Consider the following 17725-nt stretch of genomic DNA (forward strand, 5'->3'; position numbering starts at 1 on the left):
TATGTCATTTTACACTCTTTTTCTTAAATAAGGTCTCCTCAAATTGTTTAAGCTTCAGGACCTACAAAGCCTGGATCTGCCTCTCAAATTACTTTCCTGTGAAGTATTCTTTGCTTCTGGAGTAAATTATGCCATCCGAAACTTCACTTTCCAATATGAAATGTTCCAACTATTTCCAAGGGCGCTAACCCTTGGCTGATCAGGTTGCTGCTGGGAGAGAAGAGCTGACTTGCCCTGCATGGAGCATGGATAGTAGCTGGGGGTTGGGTTTCCAGCAGTGGACCACCAGAGCTGGGCGATACCTCAGCCTGGCTTGCTTCTTTGTTTTTATTTTCCCCATCTCCCCTTTCACCCTGTGTGCCTTTCCCATCCTTTCTGTGTAATTAATTGAGGAAGGCAAAGAGTAGTGGTCTCTGTAGAAACCTGTTTGGAGGCTTTGTGGTTTCCACAGCATGTCAGATGACAGGGAATCTCAGATACTACTCTGGATTTAATTTGACAACAATGAAATACTCAGTGGTATTTTCAAACAAAGGACTTGGCCAGGCATAGTGGCTCAGGCCTGTAATCCCAACACTTCGGAAAGCCAAGGTGGGCCGATTGCAAGGTCGAGAGATTGAGACCATCCTGGTCAACATGGTGAAATCCTGCCTCTACTAAAAATACAAAGATTAGCTGGGCATAGTGGTGCATACCTGTAGTCCCAGCTACAGGCTGTTGCCTGGGCGACAGAGCAAGACTGTGTCTCAAAAACTGCACTCCAGCCTGGGTGACAGAGACTCTTGTCTCAAAAAAAAAAAAAAAAAAAAAAAAAGCCCATAATGCTTTTATGACATAGTTGGTAACGATAAAGGAATAACTGCGAAGACGACGACGACGACCCAAACTATCTTGTTTCTGTCCGTGTTTTTTTGTTTTGGGGGAAGGCTGGTTTTGGAATCAGAATTATGTCAAATCTAATCTAACAGTTTAGCAAAATGGTAATGAGGGGTAGTACATATGGAGAATGACCTGAGCCCCTGAGCCGTTCTTAGTAGGAGGGAGTTGATGTCTGTGCTGTGGCTTGGAGGCTGCAGAGGAGAGTGCACATTCCACGTGCAACTCGCTGCAGGAGATGGAGCCCGTTAGAGGCACTGAGGCATTCTGAGTCCCAGGGATCCAGCAAACAGGAGGCAAATGTCAGGGTGACAAAATAATCATCAGTATCAGGGCTATCATCTCCAAAAGGTCCAGGCGCCCCTTGGTCCAGAAGGAATGGCATCCCCAAGGACATTCACAGAGGTTGGGGGAGGATGGGCAAAGTGTTTCCACTCAGACTGTGGCTTTGAGAGCTGTAGGCAGGACCTCCTGGGATACCTGATACTCCCAATCTGGTGGGGAAAAACTACTAACCTCTAGGGGCAGCATCTTGGGGGCCAGCCCTCAAGGACCATGTGTCATTAGCAGGAGGGGACTGGTACCCTAAGGTTCTCTGCACTAACCAAGGAGCAAAACATTTGGGAACAGCCATCTTCTCTTCTACCATACAGCTTAAATCACATTTTCCTCTTCTGGAGTATTTAGAAGCTTAGTGTGAATACCTACACGTGCTTTTTTGAGATCCTCTGATGAAAATGCAATACCAATGCAAACATTCCTGTCAACACTGTAAATATTTTCATGACCACAGCAGAAGTGCCGTGGCTGGGCAGGCATAGATGCACACTGCACCTTCTAATATTCCTAAGAGAACTAGCTGAGGGTTAACAGTAAGTATGCAGGAGTGAGAAGTCGATTGTGGCAGGGGAAAAAAGGGAAAGGAGTTCAGCTAAATGAAAGACAGCCCTACTCTGCTGCCCAGCAGGTGTGATGCCTGCCCACACTGAGGCTCAGGCCAGACACAGGCTTCCCCTCCAGCACCAGCTCCACACGTGTGACAACCGATGGCGGCAGGTGGCACAAGCCCAGACCCAGCCTTCATGAAGAGGTGAATTATTTCCGGACATGCTGCTGTCCCACCAGCACACAGCTCTAGCTACTGACTGAGGCTTCCCCCAGAGTCTGTCAGCGACAGTGTGTCAGGAGTTGACAGGTGCCAGGTCACAGTGGAGCAGGCTACCGCTGGGGGAGGGAGGGGAGAGAGAGGACGGGGGAGATGCATGTCCAGGCAAGATTTTTCACCACCCCGGGGCCTGGGATTTTTCCTGGCAAGAGTAACCAGCCAGGCTGAATTTACAGCAGTTTCTTAATTGCTCCCTAGCGATAACCAGAGTTGGCAATAACTACCAGACAAGTATAAATCATTTCCCAGGTACAATGTTAAAAGCAACCTCTACATTTTCTCCTTTAATCTTCAAAACAAGCCTGTGAGGTAGTGCTGCCACCTCAGTTTTACAGATAAAGCTCAGAGAGGTGAAATGACTTGCCCGAGGCAATACAGCTAATAAGAGACAAAGCTAGGGTCTGAATGCTAACTCCAAAGCTGTTATTTCAACTACAAGGCTGTGTTCTCCCCTGTGATCAAAAAGCAATCATTAGGGTTCTTAAATTTTGTTGTTCTCTTGGTTATTAAATACCTGAGCCACGCTACTGTCAAAGAAAAGGTAGCAAGCTTCTTTTTTTCCCCAGCTAATGACTCTGTTTTGGTCCATGCCTCTAATGGATCTTATTCAAGGCAGAAGTACTTTAAGTCAAGACGTGCACCAAAGTGTGCACCACCCAGACCTCCCAACCCAGGCTTGCACTTTTTCCTTCTTTTTCTTTTTCTTTTTTTTTTGAGACAGAGTCTCACTCTGTCACCCAGGCTGGAATGCAGTGGCATGTGATCACAGATCAATGTAACCTCAAACTCTTGGGCTCAAGCGATCTTCCCACCCCGGCCTCTCAAGCAGCTGGGACTACAGGCACGTGCCACCATGCCTGGCTAGTTTTTCTTTGTAGATATATGAGGCAGGTGGTGTGGGGCTGGGCCACACTCTGTGCCCTGAACACACTGCATGCCTTCATGTCTTACCATTCTAGGCGTGCTAGTCTGTCCACCTGCAATGGCCTGGACTCACCGCCTTCTTTCTACATCTGGCAAATGGCTATCCTCCAAAGCCCAGTTCAAACATCACTGCCTCGGTCATCAGAGAAATGCAAATCAAAACTACACTGAGATACCATCTCACGCCAGTTAGAAAGGCAATCATTAAAAAATCTGGAGACAACAGATGCTGGAGAGGATGTGGAGAAATAGGAACACTTTTACACTGTTGGTGGGAGTGTAAATTAGTTCAACCATTGTGGAAGACAGTGGGGCGATTCCTCAAGGACCTAGAAATAGAAATCCCATTTGACCCAGCAATCCCATTACTGGGCATATATCCAAAGGATTATAAATCGTTCTACTATAACGACACGTGCACACGAATGTTCACTGCAGCACTGTTTACAATAGCAAAGACTGGGAACCAACCCAAATGCCCATTGATGATAGACTAGACAGGGAAAATGTGGCACATAAATACCATGGAATATTATGCAGGCATCAAAAACGATGCGTTCGTGTCCTTTGTAGGGACATGGATGAACCTGGAAACCATCATTCTCAGCAAACTGACACAGGAGCAGAAAATCAAACACTGCATGTTCTCACTCATAGGCAGGTGTTGAACAGTGAAAACACATGGACACAGGGAGGGGAGCACTACACACTGGGGTCTGTTGGGGGGAAATGGGGGAGGGACGGGGGGGCAGGGAGGTGGGGAGAGACAGCATGGGGAGAAATGCCAGATATAGGTGATGGGGAGGAAGGCAGCAAATCACACTGCCACATGTGTACCTATGCAACAATCTTGCATGTTCTTCACATGTACCCCAAAACCTAAAATGCAATTAAAAACAAACAAACAAAAAAACATCACTGCCTCTCCGTCAGCCTCCTGACCCAAAGCAGACTTTAGCATTTCACTCACCTGACTGCACATGGCACCTAGTAGACAGGTATATTATACCACTGTCAGTTATCCTTATTTTTTGAGATGGAGCCTCACTCTGCTGCCCAGGCCAAAGTGGAATGGCATGATCTCAGCTCACTGCAACCTCGGCCTCCAGGGTTCAAGCAATTCTCCTGCCTCAGCCTCCCGAGTAGCTGGGACCACAGGTGTCTGCCACCATGCCTGACATATTTTGGTATTTTTAGTAGAGATGGGTTTTCGCCATGTTGGACAAGCTGGTCTCAAACTCCTGACCTCAGGTGATCCACCTGCCTTGGCCTCCCGAAGTGCTGGGATGCCCAACATGAGCCACCACACCCGGCCTATATTACATGTTTCTATGCATCTGGATCCTGTTTCCCATTAGATAGGGCAAAGGCAGAAATCATTTCTTACTATCTTTGTTTCCAGCGGCCCTAGTATACAGCAAATGCTCTGAAACTCTCTGTAGAATAAACATATACATTCACGTGCAAAAGAACTCTGCTCACACAGCACCGAGCTGGCAAAGATCTGAAAGCATTCTACACATATGTGGGTAGCTGGGCTAGCTGGCTTCGAATTCTTTCAATATACATATCCCCAACACAGTTAGTTAACAATGAAACAGAGAACCCAACCATGTTCCACTGAAGGATACAAACAGCATTCTCTGCAAGGGGCAAACAGCAATGTGAAATTCCCATCACGGCACTTTGGCTTTTCCCTCTTTTAAATAGAGAAAGTTTTGCTTGGAAAGGGGAAAAGCCTCCATTGCTAAAACTGTAACTTTTGACACTGTCATAGTCTATTCATAGTCTGTTTTGCATTGCTAAAACAGACTACCACAGACTGGATAATTTATGAAGAAATTTATGAAGCGTGGGAAGTTCAAGACTGAGGGGCTGGTGTCTGGTGAGGGCCTTTTTGCTGTGTCATAACATGGCAGAGGCCATCAAAGGGCAACAGGGCAAGAGCAAGCCAGCTCACGTGTCTCTTCCTCTTTTATTTATTTATTTATTTTGAGACAGAGTCTCAATCTGTCGTCCAGGCTGGAGTGTAGTGGTGCGATCTCGACTCACTGCAACTTCTGCCTCTGGGTTCAAGCGGTTCTCCTGTCTCAACCTCTCAAGTAGCTCGGATTACAGGTGTCAGCCACCATGCCCACCTAACTTTTTTATTTTTAGTAGAGATGGGGTTTCACTGTGTTCCCCAGGCTGGTCGAGAACTCTTGAGCTCAGGCAATCCACCCACCTTGGCCTCCCAAAGTGCTAGGATTACAGGCATGAGCCACTGTGCCTGGCCTCTCTTCCTGTTTTAAAGCCACCAGCCCCATTATGGGGGCCCCACCCTGATGACCATATCCAATCCTAATTACCTCCCAAAAGTCCTACCTCTCATCAACACATGAACTTGGGGATTAAGTTCTTAACACATGAAATACAGAGGACACATTCTAATCATAGCAGACATGATCATGTTAACTTTCCCAACATAGGCATCTAAAAGTACAGAGACCATCTTTTACATTTCTCTGTATTTTCCACAACATTTAGCACAGTCTTATGGATTCAGCAAGAACTCAATTCAACAAATATTTGACACTTCAATTATATAAAAATGCAAAGGGCTGCACATGTTAGTAAAGTAACACGAAATCTAGATAAAAGTAAATCGAACATTTTTTCCATAATGAAAAAAGTGTATGTAAAAAAAGTATTCAGCCGACTGAGGCTTTTAACTCTCATCTACTTTTTCTGTAAAATTATACTTTTCAAGTTTACCAAAAATTTATATTAAGTATTAACATATTTTAGCATGTTATATTTTTATAAGCTTAGAAAGTACAATAAAGGCAGAGACAATCTAGATAGAAACTTTCCAATTACAAACACTAGAAACAATATCCATGTCTTTATTTATTTATATTTATGTATCTGTTTTGAGATGGAGTCTCGCTCTGTCACCCAGGCTAGAGTGCAGTGGTGTGAGCTCGGCTTACTGCAACCTCCACCTCCCAGGTTCAAGTGATTCTCCTGCCTCAGCCTCCCAAGTAGCTGGGACTACAGGTGTATACCACCACAACCAGCATTTTTTCTGTAGAGACAGGGTTTCACTATGTTGGCCAGCTCCAGAACTCAAGTGATCCTGCCACCTTAGCCTCCCAAAGTGCTGGGATTACTGGCGTGAGGCACCACGCCTGGCTAATATCTATGTCTTTAAATTACCTAGTAAGAATCTTACCTTTTTTTTTTTTTTTGAGACGGAGTTTCGCTCTTGTTACCCAGGCTGGAGTGCAATGGCGTGATCTCGGGTCACCGCAACCTCCGCCTCCTGGGTTCAGGCAATTCTCCTGCCTCAGCCTCCTGAGTAGCTGGGATTACAGGCATGCGCCACCATGCCCAGCTGATTTTTTTATATTTTTAGTAGAGACGGGGTTTCACCATGTTGACCAGGATGGTCTCGATCTCTTGACCTCGTGATCCACCCGCCTCAGCTTCCCAAAGTGCTGGGATTACAGGCGTGAGCCACCACGCCCGGCTGTAAGTATCTTACTTTTGACCTTGGTTGTTGAGCTCCAGGACATCTGTCTCTCAAACATGTTGCTGCCCATTTTCATTATAACTGCAACTGGAAAGTACTTCATCAGTTAAATGACCTTTTCTCTTCCCCACTTCCTAAAAGAGACTACATTGTATACAATTCGAGGCAGAAACAAACATTAGCTTCCAATAAAAAAGAATAATTCAACTTTATTCGTAGGAAATTTTTGAGATAATTTGTATTTGTGACCCAGATGCATGATTTTCAAATGTAAAAGGCACAAGCATACGATAATTTAGTAAAACTGTGCGTTAAGAGAACCCGAAAAAACCAAGAGGCAGTTTCTCTGTTTGGTTGAGTGAGAAGACACTACTTCACTGACCATTTCCTTGCTGCAGTTTATTCCGAGTTCCTTTTGTCCGGTTCTTCCTCCTCAAACTCGACTACCGGAGTGTGCCTGCTGGCCTGGGCACCTTCTCTGTAGAACACTTTCTTTACTGTACCATCCTTTGGAGCCTTTATGGTATGCTGCAGAGACACAAAACAGGACACGTGATAGCTGCGATACTAATGAGGACCGAGTCTATACGGAATCACAAAAGGGAGACCGAAAACGAAAACCGTGGCCAAGCGTGATGCTGCCTGTCTCTCAGTGTCTTCCAAGGCTCTGCTGTTGTTGTTTTCAACACCACAGCACACAGGGAGAAGGGCGACAGATTGAGAAGAACCCACACTCGGACACACCAGTACCCATTCAAGGACATGACTGGGGAGCTCTGGTGTAGCCAGCAGTGCTCAACTCGAGCATCACATTAGAATTCTACCTAGGAAGCTTTCATGGCTTTTTTTTTTTTTTTTTTTTAATTGAGACAGACTCTCACTCTGTCACCCATGCTGGAGTGCAGTGGCACAATCTCAGCTCACTGCAACCTCTGCTTCCCAGGTTCAAGTGATTCTCCTGCCTCAGCCTCCAGAGTAGCTGGGACTACAGGCATGCACCACTACACCTGGCTAATTTTTTTTTTTTTTTTTTTTTTTGAGACGGAGTTTCGCCCTTGTTACCCAGGCTGGAGTGCAATGGCGCGATCTCGGCTCACCGCAACCTCCGCCTCCTGGGCTCAGGCAATTCTCCTGCCTCAGCCTCCTGAGTAGCTGGGAATACAGGCACGCGCCACCATGCCCAGCTAATTTTTTGCACTTTTAGTAGAGACGGGGTTTCACCATGTTGACCAGGATGGTTTCGATCTCTCAACCTCGTGATCCACCCGCCTCGGCCTCCCAAAGTGCTGGGATTACAGGTTTGAGCCACCGCGCCCGGCTAATTTTTGTATTTTTAATATAGATGAGGTCTCACCATATTAGCCAAGCCGGTCATGAACTCCTGACCTCAAATGATCTGCCTGCCTTGGCCTCCCAAAGTGCTGGGATTCCAGGTGTGAGCTACCGTGCCCAGCCTTTCACAAGTACTGATCCTTGGACCCTAATCCTGGAGATCACAATTCAACTGGTCTGGGGAAGCAGTTTTTAAAATCTCCCCAGCTGACTGTACACATGCTCCTTGACGTATAACAGGGTCATGTCCAGATAAATCCAGTGTAAGTTAAGGAGCATACTTGATGTGGATGGCTTTTGCACCAGTGTCGAGCTGAAAAGTCCTTAACTGAACCATTAGAAGTTGAGGACTGTCGCTGGGCGCGGTGGCTCAAGCCTGTAATCCCAGCACTTTGGGAGGCCGAGGCGGGTGGATCACGAGGTCAGGAGATCGAGACCATCCTGGTCAACATGGTGAAACCCCGTCTCTACTAAAAAATACAAAAAATTAGCTGGGCATGGTGGCACATGCCTGTAATCCCAGCTACTCAGGAGGCTGAGGCAGGAAAATTGCCTGAACCCAGGAGGCGGAGGTTGCAGTGAGCCGAGATAGCGCCATTGCACTCCAGCCTGGGTAACAAGAGCGAAACTCCGTCTCAAAAAAAAAAAAAAAAAAAAAAAAAGAAGAAGAAGTTGAGGACTGTCTGTAATATTCAGCCAGGGCTAAGAATCACTGACCTACCATTTGAACCATCTAAAAACCTAAACAGCAAATTTAACTTGATTGAGGTTTTCACTTTGAAACTAACACCTGGCATCCTTGGTTCAGCCTTAAAAAATACTAACAGTTAACATTCAGCTGGGTTACTGCCTGATTCCAAGCTGTCAATAATTTCAGAATCAGAAATGACAGGTGCAATTTCACAAAATTAAAATAAAAATCCTTTCACAAGAAGGATAGTTTGGTTTTGTTTCCTACAATTAATGCTTCGTCACTCTATGGCTCTTCATATCTAAAGTGGCATTAACTTACAGAATAAGGCAAAAGAACAATTAGGTCTGATCACTCCCAAAGACCTTTTAGCAACTGAACTCATGACTTCACTTACCTCCATCTTCATGGCGATCATAATCATTAGGGAATCTCCAGCTTTCACTTTGTCTCCAGCTTTGACAAACACCTTGAGAGTCAGTGTGACAGGTTAGTATTTGAAAACACAGAGGTCCTAGATACGTTAATTGCCTTCATTATAGTAACCATTTTACTGTCTATATGTACTCATAACATCATGTTGTAAACCATGAATATACAAAATAAAATATCAATTAAAAGAAAGAAAACCACACAGAGGTCCTTTGCGGCCCATAGAGTTGGTCTATCAACTTACAGAGCTGAAGTAGAGTCTATGTGGTTGTATTATCTGCCAAAAACAAATGTACTGGTCCCATCAGAGACCTACAGGTCAATCTGGCATTGCCAGCACTGTGGTCGGTGGGCAGCACTGCTTAGTCCTGTCCCCACCCCCACAAACACTTAGTTTTGCTTGAATCACACGAATATACTCCATATATTTTGATACCCTTTCATGTTTTTCAAGAATGTACAAACAAGACACATTGCCAATAGGGAAGGGGTCATCTAGGACCAAGTGTAGTGTGTTTGAACTCTTCAGAGATCTGTGTAGTAAATGTGAAGACAATCTTCATGCAACAGAATTAAACTTATTAGCAACCCCAGAAAGAAATGTCTATTTTCCTCTGTATACATATACATGGACTCATAATATCCTACATGGTCCCACTTTGGTTTTGGTTCACATGGTTACTAAGTGTGAGACTCAGAGTTTGCAGAGATGCCGACACTATGAGAGGCCTGTGGGGACTGAAATCCAATGAGCTAAAGGCAGATCCAGGTCTCCCAGCTCAGACCCACTTGCAGGTAAATATTTCCAAAGGAGAATGGTGGCTCAAATCACCCACACTATTTAAGTCGTTATTTTCTTCTTTATTTTGTTGTTCCTAGAGTATACAGTTGAGTTTTTATGACTGAAACATACTGGAGGAGACGCTACTGTATTCAAATATATAAAAAGGAGGCTACGGATACTGATCTATCACATGTGATGTTAGGTCAGTGTGTGCTAGGGTCTAAATGTCTATATCCTCCCAGGGTTCATTTGTTGAGATCCTGACCTCCAGGACAATGGCATTTGGAGGTGGGGCCTTTAGCAGGTGATTAGGTCATGAGGGCTCTGCCCTCATGCATGAGATTAGTGCCCTTATGAAAGAGGCCTGACGAGAGGTCCTGTGCCCATTCCACATGACCACACGAGAAAAAAATGCTGTTTATGAAATCAGTAAGTAGACTCTCACCAGACACCTCATCTGCTGATGCTTTGATGGATTTCCCAATCTCCAGAATCATGAGAAATAAATTTCTATTGTTTAAAAGCCACCCAGTCTGTGGTGTTCCATGATAGCAGCCTGAACTGACTCAAGACAGTATGGACTGCAACTCTGAATTATATACTACATTCAACACCAAACTACATTGTTCTTCACCGATACCAGTCCTTTTAACACATTTAACATTTTAACACGGATGCAACTATGTACACTAAAGAAAATGTCATTATTTCATGAAAAATTTGCTGCTATTAAACATTCAAAACCAGCTTTTTTGAATAATGCTTAATGAAGGTTCAGTTTTAATCATAAAAAGACAATTTAGATTATTTGTATTTTGATGCAAATTCCTGCCTTCAAAAACAGCAATACTTATCATAAATTAGGTAAATGGGTATTTTCACTGAAGACTGTAATACAAAACTTGAATCTGTAATAGAGCCTCTTGTTTTTTTGAAGTGGATGCTTCTAAAGCTTGCCCACGAGCAAGGTTCAGAAAGGGAAAAGGACATAAATGACAAAGTTCACAAAGCCGTTCATTAAAGCTTACTGAACACATCATTCTACAGATGTCATGTGATTACCTTTTCAATGGTTCCAGTCATAGGAGCTAAGGTGCCTCCCTGAGTTCCTTCTGAGCCCACAGAAGATAAGTATTTGGGGACTGGAATGTCAATCTCAATACTTCCTTCCTAGAAATAGAAAACAAACTGAAAATGGAATCAAGATCCTATCACTGTATTTTTACTAATATACCTGAGGTGATAACTGTTTCCCAGCTATTTGTTCAATATGAGCCATCATGGTCAGGAGCAGTGGCTTGTGCTTGTAATCCCAGCACTTTAGGAGGCCGAAGCAGGCAGATAGCTTGAGCCCAGGAGTTCAAGACCAGCCTGGGTAACACAGCAATACCACATCTTTACAAAAAATACAAAAATCAGCCCGGTGTGGTGGTACGCGCCTATAGTCCTAGCTACTCGGGAGCTGAGGCAGGAGGATCACTTGAGCCTGGGAGGCAGAGGCTGCAGAGAGCCAAGACAGTGCCGCTGCACTCCAGCGGGGTGAAAGAGCAAGACTCTGACTAAAAAAAAAAAAAAAAAAAAAAAAATTCACCATTATACCAGTGTTCTACTCTAGCTTTTTTTTTTTTTTTTTTTTTTTTTTTTTTTGAGACGGAGTTTCGCTCTTGTTACCCAGGCTGGAGTGCAATGGCGCTATCTCGGCTCACCGCAACCTCCGCTTCCTGGGCTCAGGCAATTCTCCTGCCTCAGCCTCCTGAGTAGCTGGGATTACAGGCACGTGCCACCATGCCCAGCTAATTTTTTTGTTATTTTTAGTAGAGACGGGGTTTCACCATGTTGACCAGGATGGTCTCGATCTCTCGACCTTGTGATCCACCCGCCTCGGCCTCCCAAAGTGCTGGGATTACAGGCTTGAGCCACCGCGCCCGGCCATGTTCTACTCTAGCTTTATGACCTTGAGCAAATTATTAAATCCCTCTCAGCCTTGGTATCCCACTATAAAGGGGTAATGGTATACATGCTTCACAGTATATTAAAAGAATTAGTGCCAGGCCTGGGATTAGTGCCAGGCTCACGCCTCTAATCCCAGCACTCTGGGAGGGCCAGGCAGGTGGATCACCTGAGGTTAGGAGTTCTAGACCAGCCTGGCCAACATGGTGAAACCCCGTCTCTACTAAAAACACAAAAATTAGCCAGGCATAGTGGTATGTGCCTGTAATCCCAGCTACTTGGGAGGCTGAGACAGGAGAATAGCTTGAACCCAGCAGGTGGAGGTTGCAGTGAGCTGAGATCACGCCACTGCACTCCAGCCTGGGCAACAGAGCAAGGCTCCATCTCATAAAAAAATAAAATAAAATAAAAATAAAGCATTACCTGTAGAAGACAACAAGTAGCCACTGACTGGAAGCCATTTTCAGTAGCATCCCTACTCTCAGCGGCTCAGTATGCTAGGCACTATTTTTAACACACATATATTATGTCATTAATCATCACAACAACTCTATGAGGAAGGGACTGTGATCGTTATTATTATTTTTTGAGAGTAGTCTCACTCTGTTGCCCAGGCTGGAGTGCAGTGGTGTGATCTCGGCTCACTGCAACCTCCGCCTTCCAGGTTCAAGCAATTCTCCTGCCTCACCCTCTCGAGTAGCTGGGACTACAGGTGCATGCCACCACACCCAGCTAATTTTTGTATTTTTAGTAGATACAGGGTTTCACCATGTTAGCCAGGATGGTTTCCATCTCCTGAACTTGTGATCCACCTGCCTCAGCCTTCCAAAGTGCTGGGATTACAGGCGTGAGCCATCACCTTATTATTATTTTTATTATTATTTTTTAGAGGCAGGGTCTCACTCTGCCACCTAGGCTGGAGTACAGTGGCACAATCATAGCTCACTGCAACCTTGAACTCCCGAGCCCATGCAATCCTCCTGCATTAGCCTCCCAGGTAGCTAGGATTACAGGCACACACCGCTATGCCTGGCTAATGTTTAAAATTTTCTCTAGAGATGGTCTTGCTATGTTGCCACATGGGTCTCAAACTTCTAGTCTCAAGCAATCTGCCTGCCTTGGCTTCCCAAAGTGTTGGGACTCCAGGCACAAGCCACTGCACCTGTTGTTATTGCTGTTACGATTACTGTTTAGAGGCAGGAGAATTAAAGCCCAGGTGGGTTAACAGCCCAGGGTCACACAGCTGCTCAGTGGCAAGGCCAAGACTTGAACCAAAGCAGCTGCACCCTTGAGCACTGTGCCCTTCACCATTCCATCATACTGCCTCTATCATCATTACTACTACAGCATCACTGGCGATGGAAAGGAACGTCTGGCAAAGTGAGATCGTCCTTAACACCATATAGTAGTTTAATGACTAGAATGCTAAAGGAATCTCATCACAAAGCACTGTGAGGCCACAACATATTTGATAATCCCTTATCCTCCTTCCGCCCAGGCAGCAGGCTCCTAAACAAACCATGCAAAGCCTGCCTTCACTATCTTTTGACTGTCCAGAGACCACCACTCATGCCACCCCCTTCCCTCTGTCCACCTTCCCCACAAGGAACATCTGCTCCACAGACCCTCTCCCAGTGGGCCCATCCTCCAAAATCACCAGGATTCCAGCTGGTGGGTGGGGAAAAGTGTTCAGGCATCAAAGCCCTGAGATAATACCACCCACGGAGCAGGGAAATACTCTCTGACAAAGAAAGTGTAAGGATTTGTTTCAGAATTCAGGAAGAAAATGGTTATGTGTATATCAATGAGTATCTGTGTGAATGAGAGAAGTGAATGGGAAACTGGAGAGGGCAGGAATTTGGCAAAGAAACACAGAATGGCAAGTGAACTGAGAGAAGAAGGGTCGCAGCAGTGCTCGAAGGAAGCTGGATCTTTCTAATCTCTTTCAGTGAAATGTCTCTGGTCCAAGAGTTTTTTCCCATGCCCCCAGGACTGATGTTATAAAGAAGAGACAGTACCTTGGAAAATAGGTAAAGAGTGTTTTCCAGGATAATCAGCTTAACTGTACTAGCAACTCCATTAACAGAACATTTCAGGTAACTGCAGTCTCCCTCGCTGTAAATATTACCAAGGACTTGGAAAGTTTTATCTTCAATCTGAAAAAAACGAAAAATAAGATCTTTAAAATAAACGGAAAACCTACAGAATAAGATCAGAACCAATTCTTCACTATTAGTAGTTTTAAAACATAAAATGTGTCTTAAACATATATTGTTTTTTAAAAAGTCATGATACGTTCCCCCTATTCCTAACCAAGATATTTTATACAAAAATAACAGGAAGATGATTAAAAGGAAAAAAAAGTTATCTAGCATATCCATAGCACCGTAATGCTATAGATAAAGGTTCATTTAAACATATAAAGATAGCACTAAAAATAAGAAATAAAAATACAAATTGGCCGGGCACGGTGGCTCACACCTGTAATCCCAGCACTTTGGGAGGCCAAGGCAGGCAGATCATCCGAGGTCAGGAGTTCGAGACCAGCCTGACCAACGTGGTGAAACCCTGTCTCTACTAAAAATACAAAATTAGCCGGGCCTGGTGGCGCATTCCTGTAACCCCAGCTACTCAGGAGGCTGAGGCAGGAGAATCTCCTGAACCCGGGAGGCGGAGGTTGCAGTGAGCCAAGATTGCGCCATTGCACTCCAGCCTGGGTGATACAGCAAAGCTCCATCTCAAAAAACAAACAACAACAAAAAACAAAAAAAACAAGTTATGCAAAATTATTAAAATTTATTTGCGTACATTACATGTTTGTAATATAAACTCATTTCTGAGTATTTGAAGTTTTCCCGTGCCAGTCAGTCACACAAGAAAAGCCAGAACCACATAATTAGATGATAGTTCTTTTATGTCATCAACACATAGGTCCAATTCATGAGTTTCAGTTATGATTTAAGAACATAAATTAGCTGGAGGTCGGCCACAATTTTCTCACTCTAAGAGACCACATGCCAAAGAACAAAGTTCACAATGTTTCAAGGAAGCTGATAAAAAGACATGAAAACTGCTGTAAAATTTCCCTTAGTAAAGTCCATTTAAATCTTCTCTCTCTAGTCTTCATTTCAATTACCATAATGCTAGTGTAGAAGTCACACGGCTATTCTTTCCAAATATATTACGTAGGCTAAGATGAAATAGGTCACACTGCAATATTTATACACTGGTTCTCATCTATCCTAAGTTAAATATGACATTTTACTACGCTTTGTAACCTACTAAAACAGCCATTTGAATGTTTGTGCAATTCTTAGGACATAAAGGTTAGAATGGAAACAGTTTTGCTTAAAGATTCACAAAAACACATTTTGAAATTGTAAATGTAGTTCCAAGAGCAAATTAGAACAAACTGGCAATCTACTTTACCAGCTACCAAGGGAGAAGAAATAATCTCAAACAAACCAGAGGCATTAATGTGAATTATAATCGTCATACCCAAATAGGCAGACTTTCCATGGTTTTTTTGAATCTCAGAGAAAGAAAATCAATGTTTCTCAAAATGCAGGGAGGTCTAACACGTATCACTGATAAATCTGTTCTGCAGGATTTGAAATCTCTTAGCTCATATTAAAAATGATTTATTCTATTCCCTAAACTTGTACTTTACTATAGGAATTTGACTGAATTCCCTATTTTTTTTTCTTTGACTATTTAAGCCTTCCATTTTGCCAATGTAATGGTCTTCTTTTAATGAAGGACTACCATAAACTTTATACTAGAGATTCTTAAAATATGACCCGTGTGTTCCTTGGGGTCTCCCTAATACCTTTTTTAGAGTATCCATAAAGTCGTAAGACTAAGAAGGCTGGGCGTAGTGGCTCATGCCTATAATCCCAGCACTCTGGGAAGCCGAGCTCGGCGGATCACCTGAGGTTGGGAGTTTGAGACCAGCCTGACCAACATGGTGAAACCCTGTCTCTACTAAAAATACAAAATTAGCCAGGTATGGTGAAGCATGCCTGTAATCCCAGCTACTCAGAAGGCTGAGGCAGGAGAATGGCTTGAACTCGAGAGGCGGAGGTTGTGGTGAGCTGAGATGGTGCCATTGCACTCCAGCCTGGGCAATGAAAGCGAAACTCTGTCTCCAAAAAAAAAGGACGAAGATATTATTTGTTTTTTGTGCCCTCATTCTCTCATAATACACAATGGAATTTTCCAGAGGCTACTGAATGTGTGATAATGTTATCACTCTGATGGCTAATGGAATGCGTACTTGTTATTAGGTTTAAAAATTTTTTTCAATTTATCCTACAACTCAACAACAACAACAAAACAACTAGATTAAGAAACTGGCAGAGGGCTCAAACAGAGATTTTTCTAAAGAGGATATACAAACAGCCAGTAAGAACACAAAAAGATGCTCAACATCATCCATCGTTACGGAAGTGCACATCGAAGTCACAGTGAGATACTACTACTTCACGCCCATTCGGACTGCTATTATAAAACAAAAAACTGAAAACAAAACCCCAGAAAATAGTAGTGGCAAGGATATCAAGAGGCTGGAATCATTGTTCACTGCTGACAGGACTGTAAACTGGTGCAGCTGCTATGGAAAACAGTATGGCGGTCTTGCAAAAAAATCAGAATTACCATATGATCCAGCAATTCCACTTCTGGATAGATACCCAAAAGGATAAAAAAGAGCGTGTTAAAGAAATATTTGTACACCTCTGTTCATAGCAACATTATTCACAATAGCCAAAAGCTAGAGACAACCTGAATGTTCATCAATGGCTGAATGGATGAAGAATATATGGTATATATTTACAACAGAGTATTTTACAGTCTTTAAAAAAAAAAAGGAAATTGTCATATATGCTACATCATGGAAGACACTCTGCCAAGTGAAGCCAGTTACAAAAGGACAAATGCTACATTATTTCACTTCTTTTTTTTTTTTTTTTGAGATGGAGTTTCGCTCTTGGTACCCAGGCTGGAGTGCAATGGCGCGATCTCGGCTCACTGCAACCTCCGCCTCCTGGGTTCAGGCAATTCTCCTGCCTCAGCCTCCTGAGTAGCTGGGATTACAGGCACGTGCCACCACGCCCAGCTAATTTTTTGTATTTTTAGTAGAGACGGGGTTTCACCATGTTGACCAGGATGGTCTCGATCTCTTGACCTCGTGATCCACCCGCCTCTGCCTCCCAAAGTGCTGGGATTATAGGCGTGAGCTACCGCGCCCGGCTACATTATTTCACTTCTATCAGGTACCTAGAAGAGTCGAATTCACAGAGACAGCAGAATTGTGGTTCTCAGGGTATGGGGGAAGAAGGAATGGAGTGTTACTGTTTAATCAATGAGTACAGAATTTTAGTTTCACTAGAAGAAATTCTGTAGATGGATGGTTGTAATGGTTACATAACAATTTGAATGCACTGAATGCAAATGGTTAAAATGATAAATTTTGTATTATGTGTATCTTACCACAATTTAAAAATAGTAAAAAAAAATTACATTTTCTCAGTTAAATAGTCTAAACGGTAAATAACAAGAGATATAAAACACAAACCAAACAGCTCTGGTGAGTATTTTTAAGAGGGTACAGGGTTCCTGAGACAAACAATTTGAGAACTGCTGCTTTTGATGTAAATACATGCATATACTTTAGGGGCCTGTGAACGTCTGATTTGAGCTTTTACTTTTTGCCAAGTTTTTATTCTTAAGGGAACCACAGCCCAACCGATTAAGCAATCAGTTAGAAACTGTATAGTGGGTAATTTCCCCAAATTGGGTCTGAAATAAAGGCATAAGATATTCTCCTAACTGCAGTCATAATAGTCAAAGGCTTAAGAGAAACCAGAGAGTGGAAAAAGATCCTATTCAGTATAAAAGAGATCAGATGCAGCTCTGCACCGTAGAACAAAACCAGCAAGGCTTACCTGCATGCTGTAAGACCCATCATGGTTATACGTTACAGCTATGGCTATATCTTCACGGAAAAAGGGGAAAAAATAAAGAAAAATTAGGAAACATTTATTTAATAACCGATAT

General features: G+C 43.5%; 1 protein-coding gene across 4 annotated transcripts in view; it reads right to left on the reverse strand.

The window, feature by feature from the left end:
• Positions 1 to 6153: 6153 nt before the first annotated feature.
• Positions 6154 to 17725, reverse strand: part of MCCC1 (methylcrotonyl-CoA carboxylase subunit 1) — a 78472-nt gene continuing 66900 nt past the window's right edge. For 3 of the 4 annotated variants that reach the window (XM_074404598.1, XM_074404599.1, XM_039478811.2), the window contains 5 exons: positions 17614 to 17663; positions 13687 to 13824; positions 10781 to 10888; positions 8900 to 8971; positions 6669 to 7007 (listed from right to left, as the gene is read on the reverse strand). In XM_074404598.1, the coding sequence (XP_074260699.1) occupies positions 6879 to 7007; positions 8900 to 8971; positions 10781 to 10888; positions 13687 to 13824; positions 17614 to 17663 (497 nt within the window). In that variant the 3' untranslated portion in view covers positions 6669 to 6878. Of the gene's footprint in view, positions 6567 to 6668; positions 7008 to 8899; positions 8972 to 10780; positions 10889 to 13686; positions 13825 to 17613; positions 17664 to 17725 lie in introns of those variants that run through there. The other variant, XM_039478812.2, reaches the window with a different exon arrangement.

This window comes from Saimiri boliviensis, chromosome 8, assembly GCF_048565385.1.
Source record: "Saimiri boliviensis isolate mSaiBol1 chromosome 8, mSaiBol1.pri, whole genome shotgun sequence".
Taxonomy (NCBI): Eukaryota; Metazoa; Chordata; class Mammalia; order Primates; family Cebidae; genus Saimiri; species Saimiri boliviensis.